The 18,449-nt window shown below is 40.3% G+C and overlaps 2 protein-coding genes across 5 annotated transcripts in view; one reads left to right on the plus strand and one right to left on the minus strand.

Moving 5' to 3' along the window:
* The window catches only part of LOC141100955 (uncharacterized), a 75,957-nt gene extending 64,206 nt beyond the window's left edge, over window positions 1-11,751 (minus strand). The window contains exon 1 of the mRNA XM_073589715.1: window positions 11,677-11,751. Within this exon, the coding sequence (XP_073445816.1) occupies window positions 11,677-11,751 (75 nt within the window). The remainder of the gene's footprint in view (window positions 1-11,676) is intronic.
* Window positions 1-18,449, plus strand: part of EPHA7 (EPH receptor A7) — a 283,691-nt gene that overhangs the window by 167,433 nt on the left and 97,809 nt on the right. The window lies entirely within an intron of this gene.

Raw genomic sequence — 18,449 nt, forward strand, 5'->3', positions numbered from 1 at the left:
GTTTTTCACACCTGGATTTGAAGATCCTCCGCCATTCTACCTTGCATATCCTCTTCAGTTCTGTCAAGTTGTATAGTGAATATTGGTGGACAGCCATTTCCAGGTCTCCAGAGATGCTCAATTGGGTTTAGGTCAGGGCTGGGCCAGTCAAGAATGGTCACAGAGTTGTTCTGAACCCACTACTTTGTTATTTTAGCTGTGTGCCTAGGGTCATTGTCTTGTTGGAAGGTGAATCTTCGGCCAAGTCTGAGGTCAAGAGCACTCTGGAAGAGGTTTTCATCCAGGATATCTATACTTGTACTTGGCCGCATTCATGTTCCCTTCAATTACAACCAGTCATTCTGACCCTGCAGCTGAAAAACACCCCTTAGCATAACGCTGCCACCACCATGTTTCACTGTTGGGATTGTATTGGGCAGGTGATGAGCAGTGCCTTGTTTTCTCCACACATACCTCTTAGAATTATCACCAAAATGTTCTATCTTCATCTCATCAGACCAGAGAATCTTATTTCTCATAGTCTGGGAGTCCTTCATGTGTTTTTTATCAACCTGTTTGTGGGCTTTCATATATCTTGCACTGAAGAGAGGCTTCTGTTGGGCCACTCTACCATAGAGGCTCGACTGGTGAAGGGTTACAGTGATAGTTGACTTTGTGGAACTTTCCCCATCTCCCTACTGCATCTGTGGAGCTCAGCCACAGTGATCTTGGCGTTCTTCTTTACCTCTCTCATCAAGGCTCTTCTCCCACAATTGCTCAGTTTGGCTGGACAGCCAGATCTAGGAAGAATTTTGGTAGTCCCAAACTTCTTCCATTTAAGGATTATGGAGGCCACTGTGCTCTTAGGAATCTTGAGTAGTGCAGAAATTCTTTTGCAATCTTGGCCATATCTGTGCCTTGCCACAATTCTGTTTCTGAGCTCCTTGGCCAGTTCCTTTGACCTCATGATTCTCATTTGGTCTGACATGCACTGTGAGGTCTTTGTAGACAGGTTCAAGGCTGCGGAGACGTGGAGTTGGAGTTGAAGTCGGCATAAAATGGACCGACTCCAACTCCTAAAATATATAATAAATTGGGTACAGTAGTTCAATGCAGTGAGTGGGGAATTTTTTTTTCATAAGAATTTGGTAAAGTTATGAAATATCCTTTCCTGATCTAAGGTCTAGACTTTTAAGGCCCTTTTACATTTAGCGATGCACCAGCGATCCAACCCGCTCAGGATCGCTGTTGCATCGCTAAATGATCGCTAGTGAGCTGCCACACAGGCAGACCTCACAGCGATGCAGCAGCGACGCAGCGCACGATACTCGCCTTTCACACACAGCGATCCTGACGTCCTCCTGCCCGCCTCCACGCTTCGCTCGTCGTCACAGCAGGAAACCCCAGCAGGAAGCTGACGACGAGAAATGGAGCCGGACATTCTCGCGCGATCATCGATGGACAGCGGGTGGGAGCCGGTCGGAGGTAAGTATCACACATAGTGATATCGCTAGCGATATCGCTATAACGTCACAAAATCGGTGACATTATAGCGATATCGCTAGCGATATCGCTATGTGTGAAACCCCCTTTAGCTGAGATGAATCTGTGCTGCAGTTTATGTTCATGATAAGTAGTGAAGCTCCTCCTCTACAGATAAAGGGAAAAATAAACACACAGGGAATGAAAGCCTACATTCATCTCATCTCAGAATTACTGGAGTGAACAGGAAAGCAGGGTTAAAGAAGGTAAGTACTTCTTAAAGCATATCTAAACTTTCAATAAACTGTGCATAAATCAATAGTCCAATATATGTTGTCTCTGTATGTTTGATGTTTTAGTTTGTTTTTCCTCTTAGCTTATGTTGGAGAAATTAGCTGCTCTGATGACTTTTATACACTATACATAGAATATAAGGGGAAAAAATGTTTTCTAACATCTCAAATTCGGAAATACCTTAACAGGATCGATGAATACATATATATTTGTGTGTGTGTTCTGCAATGTGATTCAGCACAAACATGCTCCCTCCCTCTGCTCCTATTCATAGACTGTGAAGAAATATGATGTGAAGCATTTAGTGAGCTGTACCATGCTGAGACAAGCCTTTACATTGAAAGTTCAGAGTAAAGCTATTTAACAACACATTTTACAAACTTTATACTTATCATCTGTCCTATTGATTTATGCAAAGATTGTTTTATTTCTATCCCAAATTATACAGTGCATGATTCCCTATTCTTGCAAGAATTACAATATACTTTATTTTTTTTACAGGACAAAGTTATTTTGAGAGTGAATTTACATAATTACAAAATGTCTAAGATGCATCTTATGAAGTCTGCTGTATTTTAGCATTTCACAATGACTCAAGATAATAAACATTTTGTGTGTCAGTGTATAAGGGTACCGTTACACGTAGCGACGCACCAACGATTCCGACAATGATACGATCTGGCTAAGATCGTTTGTGCATCGCTAGTAAGAAGTCATACAGGCTGATCTTCATAACGACGCATCAGCGATCAGCGATGTCACTAACGACCACGGCGATCGTTGGTACCGTGTCACACACTGTCTATAATAGCGATTCAGACTTTGAATAGGCGTCCTTCAGCGCTATCTATATGAGTTCTGAGTCGCCAACGAGGTCACTCGTCGTTGATATGGGGCGTCAAACACAGCGATGCATGCTGGTCAGCGTGACGCCAGCGATCAAAAAATGATCCTGAACGTTCACGCACGATCAGCGACATCGCAGCAGGGAGCCGGTCGTTTCCGCGTGTCACACTTAGCGAGATCGCTAGCGATGTCGCTGTTGTGTCACAAAATCGTTGTCGCTTCAGCGATATCGCTAGCGATCTCGCCGTGTGTAACGGGGGCTTAAGTGACCCAGATGAAAACAAATGCTGTGATGCCAAAATCAGTGCATATTCAGGCAGTGGTAAAAATGCTCCTTCAAGAGTTTCCTATCTAAAAAGACATTTACAACGCTGTCACACAGAATTTTACAAAGCTGTGACTGAAAAAGATCACAGCAGCACCAAGAAACCAGAGACCAGCACTTTCCGCCAGGCAAAGGAGGAGGAAAGAGTATCTCAAACTTCAGTTACAAGATCTTTTGTAAGTGACAAAGTTACTGTAACAATGACAGCAGATGTGTTTAACCCCTTAATGTCCAATGACGGACACAGTCCGTCATCAGACATCTCCCCTGCTTTGATGAGGGCTCCGGCGCTGAGCCTGCATCAAAGCCGGGACATATCAGCTGTTATGAACAGCTGACATGTGCCCGCAATAGGCGCGAGCGGAATCGCCGTCCGCCCGCGCCTATTAACTAGTTAAATCCCGCTGAAAGCGGGCATTTAAATAGCATTTCCGGCCGCCGACCCCCATCACGTGATCGGGGGTCGGCGTCATTTTGCCTGGACAACCAGAGGTCTCTATGAGACCTCTATGGTTGTTCCAGGCATATGGCTTTCAGCGCCACCCGGTGGTTGGCGCTGAAAGCACAGCAGTAAATTTGCTACATATGGGCGATCTGCTCATCGCCCATACGTAGCAGAGCCGATCGGGTTGCACATGCTTCTAGCCTCCTATAAAGGCTATTGAAGCATGCCAAAAGCAAAAAAAAAATTGTTTAAAAATAAAAAAAATAAAAAAACCTAAAAGTTCAAATCATACCCACATACACATATTAGGTATCGCCGCTTTCAGAATCGCCCGATCTATCAATAAAAAAAAAGCATTAACCCGACCGCTAAATGGCGTAGGGAGAAAAAATTCAAAACGCCAGAATTACGTTTTTTTGGTCGCCAAGACATTGCATTAAAATGCAATAACGGGCGATTAAATGAACGTATCTGCACAAAGGTGGTATCATTAAAAACGTCTGTCCGGCACGGAAAAAATAAGCCCTCACCCGACCCCAGATCATGAAAAATGGAGACGCTACGGGTCTCGGAAAATTGCGAAAAAATTTTTTTTTTCTTTAGCAAACTTTGGAATTTTTTTTCACCACTTAGATCAAAGAGAACATAGACATGTTTGGTGTCTATGAACTCGTAATGGCAGGTCAGATTTAGCATCTAGTGAAGCTAGCAAAAAAGCCAAGCAAAAAACAAGTGTGGGATTGCACTTTTTTTGCAATTTCACCGCACTTGGAATTTTTTTCCCGTTTTCGAGTACATGCCATGGTAAAACCAATGGTGTCATTTAAAAGTACATCTCGTCCCGCAAAAAATAAGCCCTCACATGGCCATATAGACGGAAAAATAAAAAAGTTATGGCTCTGGAAAGAAGGGGAGGGAAAAATGAAAATGCAAAACCAAAAATACCCCTGGTCGTTAAGGGGTTAAAAGACAGCTCATTCAGCTTGTTGTGAAGGACAGTGTACCATTATCATTGTTTTCATAACCAGCTTTTACTGCTCTACAGCTCTTAATCGAGAAATGGCTCACAAACTTGGTGTTTCTCTGGAAAGAGAAAGTATTAGAAAATTAGTGATTGAAGAAGATCTTAAAAAGACTCTCCGGAGACGTTTTTTATTTCTTAAAATGGATGCCTGCACACATCACAGAGTGAACAATTTTGCTATCAACGTTCAATATGTTTGTGACAACAAAAAATTGTTACTAAGACACTGCAAGTAAAAGATACTAAAGCTCATCACAGCAGCCAGTTTCTCCAGACCTTAGTGGAAAAAGTTCTGCAAGATTATGAACTCAAAAAAGAACAGGTTCTTGCTATTGTAACAGATAATGCTTCAAACATAAGTACAATTAAATTGATGAATGAGAGTAATGAAGGTGAACAGCAGCTAGAAGAACATTTCACATTCAGTATATTGGAGATGGAAGGCCACAGTCCTGTTCCTGTAACGGAGGAACAAACAGATATTACTACAGAAGAACAGCAAAATTATTCTTTACAATTAGATGATCTTGCTGAAGCTGCTTCACACCTCTTTCCTATTCATCACATGCGCTGTGTTGTGCACACGCTGCAGCTGGCAATAAGAGATAGTCTGCAAGAGGGACATGCTGGAACTCTGATTAGCAAAGTGAGGAAATTGGCTATTGCTGCCAGAACCTCTAAAATTGATTCCATCTTGAAGAGATGGTGCTGGAAAAAGTGCAATTGTGGATCAAGCCACTTGGTGGGGCAGCACCTATTTAATGATTGAGCAATTGCTTGAGCTGAAACCCTTCCTTGTAGATATGGCCAACCCTCAGGTAGCACTACATGAAGGTCAATGGACATGGGTGGCTGAATTGAAGGAATTGCTTCATCACCCATTTACAGTGACTAAAAAGTTACAAGCTGAGGATTTAACTCCTGGCATTTTTATAAATGAGTGGAAGAACTTGTTGTTTTGCCTGTCCCAAAGAGGAGGTTTAATCGCAGATGACATTGCTGCTTCAATGAAACGGAGAGAGACACTACTATTAGAAAATAAAATTCTTCTGGCGGCTGTTTATGTGGACCCGAGTCATCGTATATTGCTGGATGATCAACAGCTTACTAAAGGAAAAGAAGCATTGATTGAAGTAGCAGTTAGGCTGAGTGGACTACAGGACGGCTAACAGCAAGAGCACTCAGGTCCTGCCAGTGCTGCTGCTGCCATTCCTTCATCCTCATCAGATGAGAAGTTTGATTTCGACAAGTATTTGGATGACATGGACCAGGCAAAGCTTTGCCGCAAGGAAAAAGATTCCACTCCCATAGAAAACTGACCATATTTCAGCAAAATTTTTCACTCGCTCTCAAAGTAGAAGAGTTAAATCGTTGATCAAAATTGTGCATGAGGCAATTCCTTTATACCCTGAAAATTGTTAGAGATGTTGCCCACGAGGTTATTGCTTTGCCACCAAACCATGTTAGTGTAGCTAGGTTGTTCTCTAGCTTTAAAATAATTAGGTCAGATTTGAGGTCATCTATAAAGGAGGATCTGATGGAGGCTATATTATTTCTCAGTACAAATTCATAGACTGCACAAATGCTATTCGATATGTTTTTGTTGAAAACTTTTTTCCTCTTACTGCGTAGTGTATAATAAACTGTAAATATGCAAAAGTTTTTTTGTTCTAAAGTTGTCTTCCAATAAATATATTTTATATTCTATCTAAGTGGCTTGATTATTGTATCATAATAATGATTAAAAGCCTGATGTTACCATTTTGCTACAGTAGATTTATCACTTAAACATGAGCCATGTATGAGGCGGTCTTGGAGTCCGAGTCGGTGTCATGGGAATTGAGGAGTCGGAGTCTGAGGCTTGGCTTACCGACTCCACAGCTGTCACGGTGTGACCTGTCTTCTGTGATGCGACCCACAGGACGGCACTAAAACCAGGACAAACAAGGGGAACACCGGGGCAACAGTTACAATGGTGGGCCCTGCAATAGGGAACGGGGACGTGGAGACCTCCTGCACTCCCCTGAAGCAGTGTCCCTGAACACTCCTAAAGTTCCCTATACAGGCTCTTCACCTGTCACTGAGCAGGACCCTGAGTCCCTAACTCGCCCTGCACCTATCCCTTTCTAGTGAACTGGATGGTGCAGACACTAATCCCACCACTGTACTAATACACACAAGGAAAATACAACAAATCAGGGAAAACACACAACTTCACTTTGCTCTGCTGCAATTTCTCCATGCAGCAGAGTACAACACTCGGATCCAGCTTCCACCTGAATAGCTGCTAATCCAAAGCTCTGGCTGAGCTGCAAGGAACTCCTCTCAATAGCTCCTTTCTCCACCAAGGTTGGTTGGGAATGAACAATATCACCAACAGTGATTGAGAACACCTGACACTCCTTTATAGGTCGGAGCCAGGGTGATCACACCTGCTTGGTAATTTACGTGTAATAACCCCAGCGGCCACCGGGGGCAAAAACCAGCATTAAGGCAACCACAATTGTAGTAAACCCCAGTGACCACCGGGGGCAAAAAACAGCATTAAAGCAACTACAGTTATAGTAAACCTCAGCGGCCACCAGGGGCAAAACTAACCTTAAGCCAAAGGCTTAAAGGAAAAAAAAGGTTATATGTGCTAAATCTGTCACAATCCAACATGGATCGTGACAACAGCCCTGGACAGGTTTGTGCCTTTATAAATCAAGTCCTATCCATTTAATTAAACACAGCTGGACTCCAATGAAGGAGTAGAACCATCTCAAGGAGGATCACAAAGAAATTTACAGCATGTGACTTATATATGAGTGTCTGAGCAAAGGTTCTGAATACTTATGACCATGTGATATTTTAGTTTTTCTTTTTTAATAAATTTGCAAAAATTTCTACATTTCTGTTTTTTTTTTTTTTTTTTTTTTCAGTCAAGGTGGGGTACAGAGTGTACATTGAGAAAAAAGTGAACTTTTTTGAATTTACCAAATGGCTGCATTGAAACAATGAGTGAAAAATTTAAAGGGGTCTGAATACTTTATATCACACTGCTTTTTAGTGGCGTTTTTCTACCTTAGCCATGCTGTTTAAGTAATATGACAAATAGCTTGGGGCCTTATAGATGCAGTAGATACTAATTAGCATGTGCATTTTATTTTTCTTTTGTATATTTGTGTTATAAAGCAATGGGGATTTTTTTTATTCTTATTTTTTTATATTTTTAAAAATTGTATACATTATTTTAATTTCTCAAGGTTATTTAAATTTCAAGGAACTCAATTGCTCTTTTAAAGCACAGCATTACTTCTATTATATTGCATTGTATCTTGCCTGTCAGCTTAATGCCGAAAAGCGCAAATGGCAGGGTCTAAAAAGAAAAGTGAAATTTCAGACATATGGGCCTACGGGCCATCATTATGCCATCACCTGCTATAGGATGCAGGATATGATGATCGGTGGCAAAGGCAATGCCCACCCTCTGAGAACCCCTTAGATGCTGCTGTCAAATTTTGGGAATTAAAGTCAGGGTTAGCAGCGGTACCGGTGATAGGTCGAAGGAATACAGCCCTATTGGTGATGCTGACTGCAATAAAGGACCAACAGCATCCATAATATATACTGCAGAGTGGAAACTTTGAATTGACTGATATGCACCTTTACATTACGAGTTAGGAAATGGTTAAAACCCATTTTTACATTATCCTTAGGATAGGTTAGTAATATCAAATTGAAGTTGAAGCCACACTGATCTGATATCGATTACCTCTCTTTAGAAGAGGTCATCAATTTCAAATTGGTGAACAAGCCCTTATATTGTAAATGTTTCAATGAACAGTGCCATTGTCATCTGTGATAAATTCCCCACCCTCTGATGATAGTGAGGCGACTCTGTTGATCGTCACCAAGTCTACACAGCTCTAAAAGTAAGCTAGAAAACAAGAGTCCGTTTAGTGAGCTGAGATATGCTGTAGTGGTCAGTGCGAAAACTGAAATATTATAGGATTTGTATTTATATAGTTAAATAAAAAATCTCCCTCGAAGATAAAATTGGTATCTAATGTTAAAATTTGCTTTTAAATATCATGTAATTCTCTGATGATACACTCACTCTAAGAAAATGTCTTTCTGAGTTTGTTTTCCACTTCTTTATTCATAAATAATAAATTTGACAAAGCTGTGCACACCATGCCTGACATTTATATGTACTTTCATGTCAGGAACATCTGTGTTTGAAGTAAAATGAATTAGCATGATCGCTTTCAAAGCTTTTTTTCTCATTTCTTGTAATTGCCTACCTTTAGTCTACCGTCTGTTTGAAAAGATATTTCTATAAGGGAATCGGACACATGATTTACAGGCATCTGTAAATGACACGTGTCACAAACAATGAATAATAGAATAAGGGAAAAGCACAGATGAGAAAGCCGCGAGGAATAAAGTTGTCTCCTTGCCTTTGGGAAACATTAACAAAATGCAGAGCCTGTGGGTTCAAGTCTCTTGTTCAGAAGCAGGTGGTTTACATTAATCTCATGACAAATTGCTTACAAGTACAACATCAGGTGAATATCGGCGTCTGCTCCAGCGAATATCTCTAGGAAAGAGAGACAGAAAATGCATTTATTTTGGGGGGAAAAAAAATCAAGGAAGGTATCAGTAGCACTTATCCTTCTTTGGGAGAATTTGCTATCACTACAGCATGTTTGCAAAGCTTCAGATTTGTGCCAGATACGTCAAAAGTCATTGAAGGAGAAACATTGGCGTCTGCATTGGGAATCAGTTTTAGCACTTTTATATGCAACGCGACAGAAGATCAGACCTGATTGATACCAATGTTGACAGTTGCAGAGAAAGTGGACAATGAGCTGACAACTGTGTTTGTAAAAGAGTCAGGCGAGTCCGCCAATGATTTTTAAACAGCATGCCATCATCTAACAACATGGGGGTCTACAAACTGGATGGATATGTGTGCTTTTAGTCACATTGATTACATTATTCTGATTTGCTCTTGATTTTTTTTTTTATTGCTATACTGTTTTGACAATTGTTAGCTGCTGTTTATGAAAATATAAGAAACATATATAACTAGTGAAATCGTAAAATATTAGACCTACTTAGTTTTCTTTTTCTGTACATGACATACATCTATAAATGTGTGTGTATATATTGTAAGTTCTGTGGTCAGTCAAAATGTCTCTTATTTTGTTGGATGACATATATTCACACAGGGCAGTAAACTCTTGCAAACTCTATAGACCATAATTATTAAAGAAAACCAGTCAGTAGCATTTAGCACTATAAAGTAAAGGCATGGCCATAATTACACTTTTATGCTGATTAAGCTGATATCTTTTTTGAAGGAATCCGATCAGTGGTTATTTTTCAGTCAGCCTCTAAAGTTTTCTTCTAATGGTGTCTTCTGTGCATCGCGGTGGGACTGGGGGTAGGGACATCTTCGGCTCCTCCGCCACCTGCCTCCTGTGTTTCTTTTACAGGTCACTGATTATTCAGTGACCTGCTTCCTTTTTGGAATTCTGCACCGCCACCTCCATCACCGGGGTGGATTTAGTGTACGCAGTGTGATTCCACAGGCTGTCTTCAATAAAATGACACCAAAAGTGGCGCATGTGCAGATCAAGATCTCTGCTCAATGGCATCTTCATTAAGTCAAAATCTCGATCTGTGCATGTGCCAGTTCCAGCGCTCTTTAATAAATGACAGTCTGTGGAATCACACTGTGCATGCGTCATCTACCCCAATGACAGTAGCAGTGTGGAATTTCATAATCTGTGACGTGTAAAAGAAACACATGAGGCTGGAGGAGGAGCATAAGATGACCCTACCCCCAGTCCCACCCCAATGCACAGAAAACATCATTAGAAGAAAACTTTAGAGGCTGATTAAAAAAGTAACCACTGATCGGATTCCTGCACAGAAAGTTATCAGTTTAAATCAGCATAACGATGTCGTCATGGTCATGCCTTTACTTTATAGTGCTAAATCCTAGGGAGAAAAAAACATCTCAGTAGCCCTGCTTTTCCCCCGGGAAAGTAACAGTACAAAGCCACTATGCTATACAATATAAACATTTCGACCCATCCCTGGTTTTATGCATTACATCGCTTGTTATGGCAGAGTAGCATGTTAATTATGTGGAATAAGAGGATTGGTGACAATTTTGGCTTAAATCTGGTATAGATAGGCTCCAACTGACTCCTAAACTTAAAAATGTCAACTTTGTACATGTGGCCATGTGGCATCTTTGTTTTTTGGTGTTTTTCTTTTAGATTAAAGAAACTAGTAGTTTATTACCAACATTGCTGTTTTACTAGTTTTAGTTTTGGAGGATGTTTGTAATGAATTGCCTTTTTTTATAATGAATCAAAATTTAGCTGTTTCACACTTGGTTTTGGTTTGTCACTTGTTCTGTAAATTACAGAGATGCATACATATCGTGACACATGTTGTTAATTGTTTTAATGTATAAAAAGAATTGCAATGCTTCTTCCACTGGTGTAAGCTCATATAGATATTAATAGATCTGAGTGAATCTGGAGAGGTTCGAATTTGGCACTCAGACATACTTTACAAGGAAATTCGATTTTCAGCAGTTATTTTCTGTGAGTTGAATGTTCCTTATTATGCTATGGAGTCTCTGCAGTCCCTAGAGCAGTGATGGTGAACCTATGGCATGCATGCGAGAAGGGGCATGTGGAGCCTTCCCTGTGGGCACGCACGCGATCGCCCTAGCACTAGCACAGTTCCTTTATCAGTGGACCGGTTCCATGAGGGTGAGGTGGCCAGCAACTCTAGCCCTAATTCAACTGAATGTGTGTTCATGGACTCACATCCAGCTTAAGTGTATTGGAGCATACAAACTTGCCAGGTCCGTGCACCCCAATACATGCTGCCTGGCCAATCAGAGGCCAGCAGCTGACGTCAGTGTACAGGTGGCTGGGCGCATAGCCATGACGTCATGCTCCCCCATCACTTGGACGCTGAAGTCAACTGCCGGCTTCAGAATACGGGGCTGCGGGGCAGGGGAAGGGAGGTGAGTAGCAGTTGCTGCCCATTGTTCAAGCTTACCTAGATCCTTTTGAATCCTTTCTATGTCTTCTCTAATGTTAGCTACCCTTTCTAACTTTGCATCCTCTGCAAACCTGATTAGTTTACCTTCAGTTCCCTTATCTAGATCATTTATAAACAAATATTGAACAACACTGGGGCCAGGACAGAGCCTTGTGGTACCCCACTTGACACACTCTTCCAATTAGATGTGCAACCATTTATTACCATTCTTTGAGCACGATCACTGAACCAGTTATTAAGCCACCTAAACATAGCCTTGTCAATCCAATAATTGGTCATTTTTATCAATAAGGATAGTATGAGATACTTTATCAAATGCTTTGCTGAAGTTGAGATATACTATATCTTCCGTATTTCGCTGATTACCCAGTCAGTGATAAAATCATAGACGTAAATTAGATTAGTCTAGCATGACTTGTTTGCTACAAACCCATACTGGCTCTGGTTAATTACTGCATTCTTATCCAAGTAATTACATACATGCCGTTTAATAATTTGTTCAAAGATTTTTAATGGTATAGAAGTAAGACTCACTCGCCTGTAATTTCCTGGTTCATCTTAACTTTTTTGAAGGTAGGGACAATATTTGCCCTTCTCTAATCTTCTGAGACTTCTCATGTTCTCCAGAATTTTTCAAAGATTCTGGCCTCCTCCTCTCATGTTAATCCTGTTTCTAATAAATATGTTGTAACCTTCAAGGTTTGTATTCCAATAATGTGTATCATCCCACCAAGTTTCATTGATACCTATGACATCACATCTCTCCATGTATTAGCAGCTCCAATTCTCCATGTTTGTATCACATGCTCTGTGCATTTGTATAGACACATTTTAGTTTGTAGTCGGTTTCTCTTGCTTTTCTCTTGCATCTTTATTTTCATTCAGAATCTGTTGTTTTAGTTATTTATTTCCATTTCGAAGTAAACACAAAATGCAGTTTTTAAATGAAAGTTTTTATTAACGGAAAACGAAATCCAAACCTGCAGGGCACTGTGTGAAAAAGTGATTGCCAACTAAACCTAATAACTGGTTGAGCCACCCTTAGCAGCAACAACTGCAATCAAGCTTTTGCGATAACTAGCAATGAGTCAGTGCCTTTTCAGGCACTTTTTGTCTCGTGCCTTGACCTTTTACTTTCAAAGGCCTCAAATCTGTCTACAATCATGTCTTCAATGAGAGATCAAATTACACCTCCTACCTATAAAAGTCTATGGAGAGGAGTGTGAGGAGAAGCTAGAGGGAAAACAAAGCAGAAATTAAAAAGGAGAAACTGTTGAGGCTTCTAGTGCAGAGGGAAAATTGATGAAACTGCAGGATTCAAGTCATATAATGGCAATAAATAGTGTTATTCCTCATTTATTCCCACATGACAAATTACCTGAACGTGCAGTTACATTTTAAGATTGCAATTTTTTTACTTTAGAGGAATAATGGATCCATTTTTGCTCATTGACTTATTTTCTGATTTATACCTTTGCGTTGATGGATACATGGCTTTGTATATAGGATTACACCATAGGCTAATCATATCTGACACAGAGTTTCTCATAAACATTTTTATGAGTATAATTCTTTGAATAACAGATATTCAATAACTCCAAACTCTTGCCGACATACAATATTATTTTAGATTTCTCATCAGTGAAGGTTTTCTAAATGTTATTATTAAACTAGTAATTTATTATCACTTTTTTCAATTTATTTGAAAGCAAATGTTTGTAGTTGTATGTAATATATAAGCAATGCTAAACATTGATCTTATGTTTTAGGTTAAAGCAATTGTTTTTCATTATGAGAACAAAGTGACACGCTGGTAATTCAGTAAGTTAACTGGTGGCTCTATGCTTGACAGCTGTTTGACCGTACAGTAGGCTTCCCCTTTGTATTGCGTTTCATGATTGGCGGTTGTCATGTCATCCAGAAATGGTTTGTTAAATAGCCAGATTGATTCCAGAACATATAGACGCTAATTTCCAGCTTTCAAGAATACAAATAAGTCTGGGGTATTGAACGAGGTTGATTAGTGGAATGTGATCCTAAAGGCAGATAACTGGCAATGCTTCATCTGTCCAACAGAAAGGGCTGTTATCTGCTTCCTTAAGGACACACTAAACTGTGAACTGCACTTTATTCCTCTCTGTAAGGGCCCCGTCACACATTGCGACGCACCAGCGATCCCGACAACGATATGACCTGGTCAGGATCGCTGGCGAGTCGCTACATGATCACTGGTGAGCTGCCAAACAGGCAGCTTCACCAGTGATCAGCACCAGTGACACACGGGTAACAAGCGACGCGTGTCGCTTAGTTACCCACTGTGTACCTTAGATACCAGCGCGCTGATGCAGGGAGCTGGTAACCAAGGTGCACATCGGTTTTCAAAGTCGCGCGCGGCACTTAGAAATCCGATGTGTACCTTGGTTACCAGCTCCCTGCACCAGCGCGCTGGTAACTAAGGTACACATCGGGTTTCTAAGCGCTGCGCGCCACTTAGAAACCCGATGTGTTCCTTAGTTACTAGCGCCAGCTCGCTGATCGCTGGTCTCCCGGCTGCCACACGCAGCGATGCGTGCTGGCCAGCGGGAGACCAGCAATCAAAAAAATGTCCTGGCCATTCCAGGACGATCAGCGATACCCGGCAGAGGAGGCGGTCGCTGGTAAGTGACACACAGCGATCACGCTGGTGAGATCACTGTTGCGTCACAAAACTTGCGACTCAGCAGAGATCTCGCTAGCGAGATCGCTATGTGTGACGGGGGCTTAACTCTCATAAGTTTTCATAATTGAAAAATGATTGGCTTGTAATTGTTCTTCAAATTCTGATTTAATTTCCTCACTTTGCTTTAATATTAGAAGTTAGGATGGCCTTAGGAGTAACAATTTTTCACAGATACAAATAATCAAATAATGTGGTTTAAGACAAATGACCGCATAAAATAAATTGTACCAATGTTACGTGTTTGAACCTAGTTTCATAAAGATTCTTTTATGAGAATAACGGCTATGAAAATGAATGTAATAAATGTGCAAAATACCTCACTACACAACCATAGGCATCAGAATGGATCCTTTATTTTTTCTCATCGTTCCTGTTAACAAATTTCTCTTGTTAGAGAAAAAATATCTTTGAAGTTTATGAAAATAACATTGTGTCTTTTTTATCATAATATGGTAATATGTTTTGCCGGCAGACTAGTTTGTATAGACATACAGTACGTATAGCACAATTACTAGCGTAATTACGGCCTTTGTTCACTTTTGATCATTGTCTTAAAATTCAAGCAATTAGTGCCACAAGGTAGTGGAAACTTTAGGGCATTGTTGTTTATACTTTTGTGGTGAAAGAAGCATTTTTAAAAATAGGGTTTTACTAAAAAATTTTGGACCGTTTTAATTCTCCAGCTTCCATATATCACATTACAAAGCAGAATCACTCAATAGTCAAATCAGTTAGTGAACTTTAAGACGCCGGTGTACCCGCATGGTTTTTGAAGACACTTCAGTTCAGGAAAAACAATGGTCATATTTTTCCTGAAGTGGTTTGTTTATCATTTTTCATAGTTTTTGTGGCGTCGCAGCTGGAGCCTTTTCTTTTTAAAATCTGATGTATTAAGTGGTGGAAGCCACCTGAAAAATGGTCAGGCCACTTCTATTAAGGTACTGTCACACTTAGTGATGCACCAGCGATACCGACCAGCGATATGACTCGGTCAGGATCGCTGGTGCATCGCTAAGTGGACGCTAGTGAGCTGCCACACAGGCAGATCTCACCAGCGACATAGCAGGGGTCGGGGGTCGTTACTTATCTGTCAGACGAGGTGATCCTGACGTCCTCCCGCCCGCGTCCACGCGTCGCTCATCGGCGGCACAGGAAGCCCAGCAGGAAGCTGACGACGAGAAACGGCCCAGGACGTTCTCGCGCGATCAGCGATAACCAGCGGGGGAGCCTGTCGGAGATAAGTATCAGACAGGAGAGCCTGTCGGAGATAAGTATCAGACATAGCGATATCGCTAGCGATATCGCTATAACGTCACAAAATCCAGTGACGTTATAACGATATTGCTAGCGATATCGCTTAGTGTGACAGGCCCTTTAGCCTCTTCATGGTTTTCAAAGCCTAAAGCAGTTAAAAGTTTAAAAAGGCTTAACATTTCCACAGCAGCTCTTTTTCACACTACTCGAAATATATTATTTTTTATGTTAATTGAGTACTTTTTCAGCTGGGTTCCACGTTGAGTCCACCAGAAAAAGACATTGTGTTCACATACCCTTAAGGCCATGTTTCAATCGGGCATAAACGCTACATTTTTTTCTACTTTGATAATTTTGTGCATAAAATTTGAGGCGTTTAACAATTCAATTAAAGTAGATGTGATTTCATGGAAATTCATGCTCACTGTATGTTTAAAGATTTTGTTAAATTGTGCATATTTCAGTGACTCTTCCCTTATATTCTTCTATGGAAAGCTTGAAAAAACCTATGTCAAATATGCAGTTGCATTTTTAAATGCAGCATTCGAGCATTTCTGTAATAAAATACATCAACCCATTCCCATTGTACAGCAGCTTGTGAAAGTATTCACCCCTCCTGGCATTTTTCCTGTTTTGCTACCTCATAACCTTTAATTTCAGTTTTTTTTATAGTTTGCATGAGTTCATGTAAAGAACATACAAATTTAGGAGAAAAAAGGGAGCAAACGAATCCAAGTAGTATAAAAATATCAAAATCCTTTATTAAATGCGAGCACAGACCATATATAAATATAAATAACCAGCAAAGTTGCAGATGACAAATAGACACCAATATTAAGAAGGCAGGTGGGGGTAAAAAAAAGAAAGACTGCACCTGTATATAACATTAGCCAGGATAGTTTGTAAAATATGCTGACACAAGGGCTGTTACAAATGCCAAATAATCGCCATATAGGCTGCACAAAATATCCTCAGGGCAACCAGCCTTTGTGTAATCAGGCAATAGGGCTAATGACGGCAAGCAGAATCCATAACATTCATCATAAGTTACATCATATATCAGCGACAGTCATATGGAAAAAGCTTACCAGGTGGTGCACAGTTACCCCCAGCCGTGGAACAAACCTCCGGCGTACGTTTCGCGCTCAGGAGGCACTTTATCCTAAATTTGTATGTTTATGGAGCGGAACATAATATTATTATGGCTGCTTATTTCTCCTTTTGCAGCAATTACAGCTACAAGTTGTTTTAGATAAGTTTCTATGAGCTTTCTACATCTTGCCACTGAGATTTTTGCTCATTCCTCAAGGTTAAACATCCCAAGCTTCTTCTTTTTAGATAGTTTCCTCTGGTGAGCAGCAATCTTCAAGTCTGACCACAGATTCTCAATTGAATTATTGTCTGGGCTTTTCACAAACAGTGTTGCTGATGTAAGAGGGAAGGACCAACTGCAAAATAGAACCACAACCACTGTGGTCTCAATTATAAAGTAAAGTGTAAATGTGCTTATTTGCGCTAGGGTCCACTTCTACAATTAGACAAGGGGGATAAGAACATGTACCAGAAACTGTCGTTTTAGTACTAGGGTACGTCGTTGTAGGCCTCAGTGATTTCTCAATATGATGAGCTCTCTGATTTAGTTAGTTTAGTCAATAAAGGCACACTGTGGTGCAGAGTTCCACGTAAATGCAGGGTAAAAATATATAGAGAGTTACTATATTTGACTTCCTATGAATATGCTGCTGTGCTCAATAATTTACGCTTTATTTTCTGGGCTTTGACAAGGCCACTCCAAAACATTTACAGGTTTCTCCTTAAACCACTTGAGTGTTGCTCTAGCAGTATGCATTGGGTCATTGTTTGTTGGAAGGTGTACCTCCATCCCATTCTCAAATCACTGACAGATAAACAGGTTTTGCTCAAGAATATCCCTGTATTTTGCACCATCCATTTTCCCTGTCCCTGTTGCCGAAAAATGGTGTTTTTGGGGTAGTGAGCTGTGTTAATTTGGCGCCAGGCATAGCGTTTACTTTGGTAACCAAAATGTTCAATTTTGGTCTCATCTGACGGCAGCACCTTCCTCCACACATTTGGGGATTGTCCCATCTCTCTTTTGATAAATTCAAAATGAGCCCAATAGTTTTTGTGTGTAAAGAGTGTGTAAAGAGTTTTTTTCTGCTCTCTTCCATAAAAGCCACCTCTATGTAGTGTACAACTTATTCTGACCGTATACATAGATACTCCAGTCTCTTCTTGGGAACTCTGCAGCTCCCTCAGGGTTACCTTTGGTCTCTGTGCTGCTTCTCTGATTAATGCCCTGCTTACTGGGCTGAGAGGTTTGGGGGGTGGCCCTCTCTTGGCAGGTTTGTTGTGGCACCATGTTCTTTCCAGTTGATGATAACGGATTTGATGGTACTCCAGGGGATCATCAGAGATTGGAATTTTTTTTTTCATAACCCAATCTGGTGCTCCTGTGATGGGCATTCATTAGACACTGATTTTTACTATATAATTCAAAACCATATTATTGAAGCATTTAGTATAAGTAATTGGACAAACTCAGGGGACTAAAAGTAAACGAAAAATGGTTTTAAAGGTTAAAAAATGTAAAAAATTGAATCACTCTTTTTTTTGCCCATTAGAGATAAAGAACTATAATAAATAAACATATTTGGTATTATCACATTTGTAAAAGTCCAGTTTTTCAAAATATAAAATAAAGTAAACCACATAATCAGAAAAAAATAGAAATGTCAAAATTCTATTTTTTCGGTCACCGCAACCCACCAAACATACAATAAGAAGCAATCAAAATGTTGTGTGTACCCCAAAATGGTATCCGTAAAAAAGTCCGCTCACCAAGCAAAAAACAAGCTCTAACACAGCTCTTTCGACTGAAAAATGAAAATGTTATTAGTGTTGGAAAAAGCTTTACAAACATCAGATTTTTTTATTAAATAAAAGAAAGCTATACAATTAGGTATTTCTGTACTCGTACTAACCT

Source organism: Dendrobates tinctorius, unplaced genomic scaffold (genome assembly GCF_039654945.1).
Source record: "Dendrobates tinctorius isolate UK_male_01 unplaced genomic scaffold, ASM3965494v1 ptg000111l, whole genome shotgun sequence".
Classification (NCBI taxonomy): domain Eukaryota; kingdom Metazoa; phylum Chordata; class Amphibia; order Anura; family Dendrobatidae; genus Dendrobates; species Dendrobates tinctorius.